At 51.6% G+C, this 7,796-nt stretch overlaps 1 protein-coding gene across 1 annotated transcript in view; it reads left to right on the top strand.

Moving 5' to 3' along the window:
- Window positions 1–204: 204 nt before the first annotated feature.
- The window catches only part of LOC100903366 (dachshund homolog 1-like), a 47,217-nt gene continuing 39,625 nt past the window's right edge, over window positions 205–7,796 (top strand). Inside the window, exon 1 of the mRNA XM_003742812.2 lies at window positions 205–890. Coding sequence (XP_003742860.2) covers window positions 205–890 — 686 coding nt within the window. The remainder of the gene's footprint in view (window positions 891–7,796) is intronic.

Here is a 7,796-nt window from a genome sequence, read left to right as displayed (position 1 = left end):
TGTCCTGCAACAACGACAGTGAAGGCGGTGGCGGCGGCAGCAAGTAAGTGGAGTGACGAGGACAGTGAAGTAATTCATGGGTGAATCGGTGCGGGGATTCAGCCCTAGTTCGACGGGACTGCGCGGAGCAACGTCAACGAACCTGTGCAACGTATAGGCAGGCACATACGTGGGAGAGAAACGGATTTTTTCGCGCCCGATACGATGGACGATTCAGCCTCGAATTCACCGCCGCCCACGATGCTGCCCAGCGTGTACCGAGACCATCCCATACGGAGGTCGGTTTCACCGGAAGGATCGTCGAAAGGCCGTTCCACTCCGAATAGCCCTGTGTCTTCCTCTTCGGCCGTGATACCGTTGGGGAGTCACCTTCCTCTGAATCACCACCATCTGCAGAATCACAGTAATAACAGCAGTGCGAACGCGTCGAACGCGCGACATTATCTCGGAGTACCGGCTTTCATGCTGAACGGTCAACTGGCGGGCAGATACAATTCGATGTTGGCGGCTCAGCAATCGAGGTTCTCCGACCAGACGTCGAGTGCAACGACGGCTCGCGCAAGCTCGCCGGCGGGGATCGCCGCGGACGCGTCGGCGGCCGATTGCCGACTCATTGATTACCGCGGTGCGAAAGTGGCGGCGTTTTGTATCAACGGCGAGTATTTGCTCTGCCTCCCGCAGGCTTTCGATCTCTTCCTCAAGCATCTAGTCGGCGGCTTACACACAGTCTACACCAAGCTGAAGAGACTGGACATCACGCCGATCGTGTGCAACGTCGAACAGGTCCGGGTTCTTCGAGGATTGGGTGCCATTCAGCCGGGCGTTAATCGATGCAAACTCCTCTCATGCAAAGACTTCGACGCACTATACAAAGACTGTACCACCGCAAGGTAAGTTTCATGCGTCTCGATTATTCTCGGGAACTTGTTCCCAAGGTCTTGTCCTAGCGATAGCCCAACCCTTCGTTGCTTCGATAGCACACCGCCCCTTGTCAGAGCGTGTGTGATCTGAGCGATGATCGCTCTGAATTCGGCACCATTCAGATAAAATGGCCGAAAACGGTTCTGTCAGTCATTCAGTGAGTTGGACCGGCGACGAATGGAGTGGCCAGCCAAACTGCGAGTCAACCGGAGGAGGCAGAAAATAGGCAAGCAACCGAGCAAAGTAGGCAGACAGTCTGACACAAAGTTTATAGACAAAAACACGAGATAATTGTAGCGACCGATTCAACGGATGACAAGGGGGTGCGCCGCTAGATTGCCAGCTCAGGCAGAGATTACGCTGTGCGCGCTCGACCCGTCTGTCAGTCCTAGAGCGACTCATTCGATACGACATGGGCTGCGCTTGCCCCGGGAAGACGGCCAACACGTAACCGCTCATACGCGCTGTCCTACCACAGCATAAGACGCCGATCCGCGAGAATTCCCCGCTGCTCTCACCGCTTCCGAATTTGAGAGCGTTACGTCCGCATGTTGGGGGGGGGGGGTGTAGCGACGCCGACGGATCGAGCTCTCGCGGATTCCGCACTGACCCGGTTTGACCCCTCCACATGCGGACGCCGAACTCCACGTCTCTCTGACCTCCACGTTCATCCGCAACAGCGACACTTTCGGTGCCGCGGGCCCTTCCTGATACAAAGGCGATCACAGGACGACATGGACCACAGGCGACAGTAAACGATACCTCGACGGACTCGCCGACGCGACGGTCCAATTGAAGACGTACCGAGCGAACGAATGGACGAAGCAAGCGAACATTCGGGCAAGCGACTGAGCATGCAGACAGACGGACAAAAAGTTAATTGTAAAAGTGTGTTTGCCTGTTTGTGATTCGTTCGTAATTACACTTTTAATCATAGTCGACCGAGCCGTAAAATGAAATGGCGCTTCGCCTTAATGAGCTCCACAGAGTCACAGTGACCGCCAACAACGAGGCCTCTCGTTCTTTGCTGCTGTTGCTGCTGCCTTTTCTTGTTGTTGCTGTTGTCGCTGCCGTCGTCGCGAGCAACCCAAGCGGCATCAACTGAGGCAGAATACTTCACGCTGAATATAGGTGCTACGTTCGTTGAGGGCACGCTTTAAAGTTTCACGATCATGAAATGATCTGAGTGAGTCGAAACCAAGCGAAAACGATGGCGAGAGTCACCCTTCTGAAGTTGTCTCACGTGACCCTCGCGCCCGGAGGCGATTAGGTCTGGAAAGTATTCGATGTCGATGTACAGAAAAGATTCCAATCATAGCCAGAGAAGAGGGCTCAGGATCTATCGTCGCCTCAGCCGAAGATCTGAGCGAAGTCGCCTTCTTATTGCCTGACGATGATGGACTGTGAAGAAGTAATAGCGTCGCTAGCGAAAGCAAAGCCGGCAAGAGGAGCGACCGACTAAGACTAAGATCACTAACTTCTGGAGCGGATACGAACGGTCCCACCTGCCATGGCAGTTATCTTGCTTGCTCACATTTGAGGATTCCATCCCGTGAAGGTATGGAATAGGAAGAATGGTCAGAGCAGCACTATTTGATTCAGCGATTTTTCCGTCGTCTCCCTGAGGCTTATCTATATTCCCTCCCCGTGGGAGATATGTTCACAACAACAACGACGATGGCAGCTGCCGAGGTAAGAAGATCATCAACAATAAGAACACCGTCGATTTAAACGTGCCTGCTTGTTGCATCGGAACGCCTGAGTGCGCTTTAGCCGTATCAGAAATAATGATCTTTTTTTGTCTTCCTTTTCTTCCCCTAAACGAAATGTTCTGCGTTTGCATACGGCTCGTTGACTGAACGTCGGCCCATTCCCTTATGAGATCATGGTCGGGAGGAGTTCTATCTCTGGGGAAAATTGGCTGCGACTAACGTGTCGAGTCGTGGACCGATCAGACCGGAAAACCCAGCTCAAGCTGAGAACGTCTCGGAATGCGTGGGGCCGGCTCAGTCGGAGTTTAAATCCGAATGAGTTTTCACATTTGGAACAACGCGGTCGCGGCAGCTCACTAATCTCTGGCGGATCTAAACTTCGTGTCGAGCAAACAATGAACAGTGTTGCTCTAGTCAGTTAGAAATTGCTCTGTCATTCGGCGATGTTACGTTTTAATTGCTGTGCTTTAGAGCTGCTCGGCGAGTCGGTCAGTCGGGCAGCGTGGAAAAACCTACTCAGCGTACCTCCAGTCGGCTATCCTCAAAATGATCAACGCACGCTTCGGTGTGTTTGACATCTGACGTGACCAGCTACGGCTCCGACTGTGAGAGTCAGTCGTTGCGCTGGTGGCTGAGCCCGGAGTCAAGATAAATAAAGCTACTGATAGATAAGCGCAAAGCAATTCCATTTCTGGCGAGCTCGGCGAGAATCCGACGCATGCGATAAGGGCTGCCACAACGGCAGCTACAACAGACCAGAATGGAGATAAAACTTTTTCTCTTCGTTTTTCAAATTCATTCCCACTCAGAATCCAATTAACAGCTGCTCCCCTCGGCTCTTGGGTGGCCATCCGGTCTACTTGCTAAAAGGTTCACGGCGAAACAACCCTTTGGGCTTGAGTGACTCAGGCGACCGGAGAAACAATCCGCATCTGAAAGTGCCTGTCTCCTAAGGTCCGTTCGTCTGCCTCCTCGGAAACTTTGAATGATTCCTTGTGTAGAGCGAGCTCACCTTTTCGCTTCTCTGATACGAGTCGGGTCATCGATCGCTGGGAGGGAGTCGTTTCCGTATCCGTTCCATAGAGCATCGAAGGAGAAACAGCCAATCAAGAAACATCGATATCGCTCCCTATATCGCAAAGGATATCATTTTTCTGGTGTCGGTACCTTTTATTCGCTCTCGAACTCGATTACCACGAAAAATTGAACGACAAATAATTAAACTGCTGAAAGCAGCGAGAAGAATATCAAAGCTGAGACAGATTGACCGGTCAAGTGGCACGTAATGCTTCTGGTTGCTGCCTTAATGGAAATATGTATTCCCGCAAAACGGTGAAAAAAGCGTCGTTAATCATGTGCTCGCTCACTAGCTCGCTCGTCCGCCGCCTCGCCTGAATGATGAATTTTTCATCTCACACATTTGGTCAAAGTCTAATCTATCTTATCTGGCTCGTGCGTCAAAAGTCTATCTAGTATCGGATCGAGCGATCGAGGTTCATCGTAGACGAAGCGTGTTCCCGCCATCAGTGATCATGTGAATTTCACTCCGACGGAGCTAAGCCGAGTCCGTCGCTGTGATTTGTCGAGAGGATTTCGGTCCGTCAACGGCCGAATCGAAAAAACGGCGAATGGAATCATTCGGTGGGAGCTTGCAGCTTCCTCGTGGTTTCCACGTGGCTCGACAGAGCAATGGGATTGGTCGTTCCGTTTCGAATCCTCCGCCTCACAACCCTGGGGCAAAGGAGTCCATCCTCTTTTCCCTCCTTCTCGCGTCCTTTGTGGGAAAGGACGCGACACAACGACACACAAATAGACCAAGAATTCGAAGGGACACTTTCACATGTCGAACAGAGCGCTCAGAAGAGAAAGCAATAAAAGAGGTGAAGTAATTGTGCAGGGTCGTAGCAAAAGCGAGAAATGATGTTCAATAATGGTTCGCACAGAACATGTCGACACCGAAACTCAGTCTGATGATTGATATTCGTTCCAGAAGCGTAGACTCTTTCCCGAAACGTATACCAGTGTCGGTGATATGAGACTGATTCGAAGGCTGTTGCCCGATATGTTTCGCCTGAGGTTCGACAGAAAATTTTCCCTGACTTAAGTCGTGCTGAGCTCTGTGCCCTATGACTGCGGTCCGGGGTTCGGACCCGTTTCCTTCACCCGAGTTAGTGGTAGAATTGGCAGTACCAATATTCTTCCTATATCTACGATGAATCGGTATCCGGTTCTCGATTCTTGGGCTCGTTCCATTGTTTTTGTACTTTTTGTTTTTGGTTCTTAAGTGGGCGGGTGAGCGGAGGACTTATCGTACGAAGCGCGAAACGAATTCATACGCATTTTCGAATCAGTGGAGGCTCAGCAGTGATAGCCGCCGCATGCCATTGACCAGTGGAAGGGAGAAGTATCGAGCGTTTCACGAGCATCGGAATCGATACTGTCGACGTCGTCGTTACGCTCGCAGAAACAGGGACCATTACGAGAGCGAGAAAGAAAGCACTTCCGATTCCGATAACTTCACGGAATGCATTAAAGAAAGCGACGAGCAAACACGAGAACACGGTCGTTCGATGGGCCGTGAGATTCGAGATGAAAGCTTTGAAATCAATGGTGAAACTGATTCGTAAACACGACGCCGACGGTTGTATGAAGCGACGGGTGCACGAACCAACGAAACAAAGAATATTTGGAAAGAAAACCCACCAAGTCGGCTGGCCGACCGGCCTGCGCGGAATGGCAACAAGTCTCGTTTCCTGTGCGCCTGCAACGTAGGTCGGGCGTGTGTTATTGAGCCGAAGAGAGATGAACTGCAGTCTTCTTCTTTTCGACAGAGAACATCAACTTTCATTTCAGGAACACGCTACAAACTCGCTCGCTGGCTGACTCTTTCGAGAATAGTACTTCGAGATTGAGAGCGTCCGCTCAGCAGCGATACACGACGCCCTGTTCGATTGGGTTCGATCTGTACGTACCACGTAGCTACGGCGAAGGTCGCGGTCACTCGACCGCGGAGGGACACGCAGGGGAAGTGGATTTTTCCCGGAAGGGATCCCCTATCACCACCTCAAACTTCGGCAGATATCCCGTGACCAAAAATCTCGTGACCGGAATCGAGGGCTCGGTCTAATCTAGTTAGATGGGCCGAGTTGACACTGAACGATACTGAAGTCGATTGAGGCAATCGTTGAATCGACGTGTGATCTGTTAGCGGCTAAATTGATCAGTCCCTGAGTCGTTTTCGGGCGAAGAGGGATCTTTCGAAGGGGAAGGAGTGGTCGCCTTCGTCCGAATGAAATGTGTTCCCCTGCTATCCACGTTTTACGCGTGTCAGAAACGCAGGAGCGCGGAGACTCGCGCGCGCTCGTTGCGGCTGTCCGTGAGACGACGTCGACGCTCGTACGGGTATACGTCATTCCGAATTAAAAGTCTCTGCCCGTTCACTCTTCCGCTCGGTCGTCGCTTCAATCAACGATCCTTCTTCATTTCGGACCTTCTCACAAGCATCTCGTTCAGCTCTCTACTCATCCTTGTTTGTTTGCGATTTTATTCGAAGACCGATCATTCCGTCCGTCACTCTGTCACTCAACCAGTCTGAGCGTCTGCTTACCGACGGCTTGTTCGGTTTGGTTTCTCGAGAGCGAGACATCATCGATAGCTGATCGTTCATTTGATTTGGAATCGGAGTGGGAAGCGATCGATGCATCCGAATCAACCCCAATGAATGCTTTCGCGTCGGACCAGTCCGCCACCGGACTCAGTTGGAACCCGGAGCGATATGCCAGCCGGTATGGAGCTACTACGCTCGCGAGGCGATCGGTTCCTCGACGTCAAGCGTGGGTACGGCACGGCATTGTTACGGAGACGCAAATACGATCGGAGACGTCAACTGAATTTGTTCAAGTTTGATATTCCGACGCCTCTCCGTGCAGGATATCATGATGATTTACGTCGTTATCCCGAGAATGATCCTTACTTCCTGCATTTCGTGCTTGTGCTTGAGCTCTCAGTTGTGTATGTTCCCTCCGTACGACTCTATATGAATCGTAGCTAGCAGCGGTAATGGCAGAAATGATTGCTCATTATTTCCCTCAGCAGCGAGGATCAAATGTGATTTTCGTGCAGTATCGGCATTGCTCGCCGGCCAAGCGGTCCGTTGGTTGGTCGGTCGGTGGGCTCGCTGGCTGGCGGTTCCAGTGGTCGTTGCTCGTCGCTCGATGCTCGTTGGTGTATTTGAAACGCTTTTCGAAGAGGCAAGCAGACAGACAACGGCGGCCGAGCGACCGGCAGTGATAAATGCTACGGCTATTATTTCCTCTCTTCATTTTGGTCTATCTATGATTTCGTCCATCCGACTCTACCTACTCATTCGTTCTATTCTTTAGCTCGCCTTTCTCGTTCTTGCTGCCCGAGCAGCGACTCGACAGGACCTTCGAAGTGCGCGTCATGTGCATATGGGCTCTCCTTCCTGTTCGAATGTCAATACCTCGCGGCAGCTCATCCTCTGCGGACGAATGCTTTTCCGACGATGGTGTGAGTCCCTTCCGGTCTCCGGGTCCGATTGTATGTAGACGGAATATTCTTGTCCGCCTGCAATGCCGTTCCTCCGGTTTCTCTTCCAACCGTCATACCTTTTGCTCGAATGACTCCGATAGTTTTCGGATCGGATTCAAGATCGTATTTCGAGCTCCCCTTAGCTCAGCTGGACGTAAACCGCGAAGCAAAAGCAAACCACGTGAACGGTCGGTATTTTTTTCACGTGTCCCTCGTCGCTGCCGTGGGTCACGCAACCTGATTATCTGGAGATGGACTGACACATTTCGATCCACCACCGCCTTGCTGCGAGACACGAAGAGACAAATCGACCCGATTCATCGATTTTGTGTTTCGATTTCAATTGAAGTCATTGAGAGGCGTATGATTGCCGCACAGAAGTCACAATGCGGTTCTGACGCATCCGATTGTTGGAGAGCGTTCTCGCATGACAGGCGAGCTTCGTGATCTCCCATGTCCCATTTCTTCTGCATCTGTGGACATTCTCTTCAGCCGCTGCTCTCGTGCCAAAAATCCGACCAATTCCGATGGCAACAAAAGAGCCAACGTCCGCGATGGAGAAAGCGAAGTAATTTCAAGAATCGGATTCGGGTGGATTCCGTCTCCAAATCG

Source organism: Galendromus occidentalis, unplaced genomic scaffold (assembly GCF_000255335.2).
Source record: "Galendromus occidentalis unplaced genomic scaffold, Mocc_1.1 scf7180000077431, whole genome shotgun sequence".
Classification (NCBI taxonomy): domain Eukaryota; kingdom Metazoa; phylum Arthropoda; class Arachnida; order Mesostigmata; family Phytoseiidae; genus Galendromus; species Galendromus occidentalis.
Note: the sequence above shows the minus strand (reverse complement) of the source record. Positions and strands in the feature narration are given on the sequence as shown.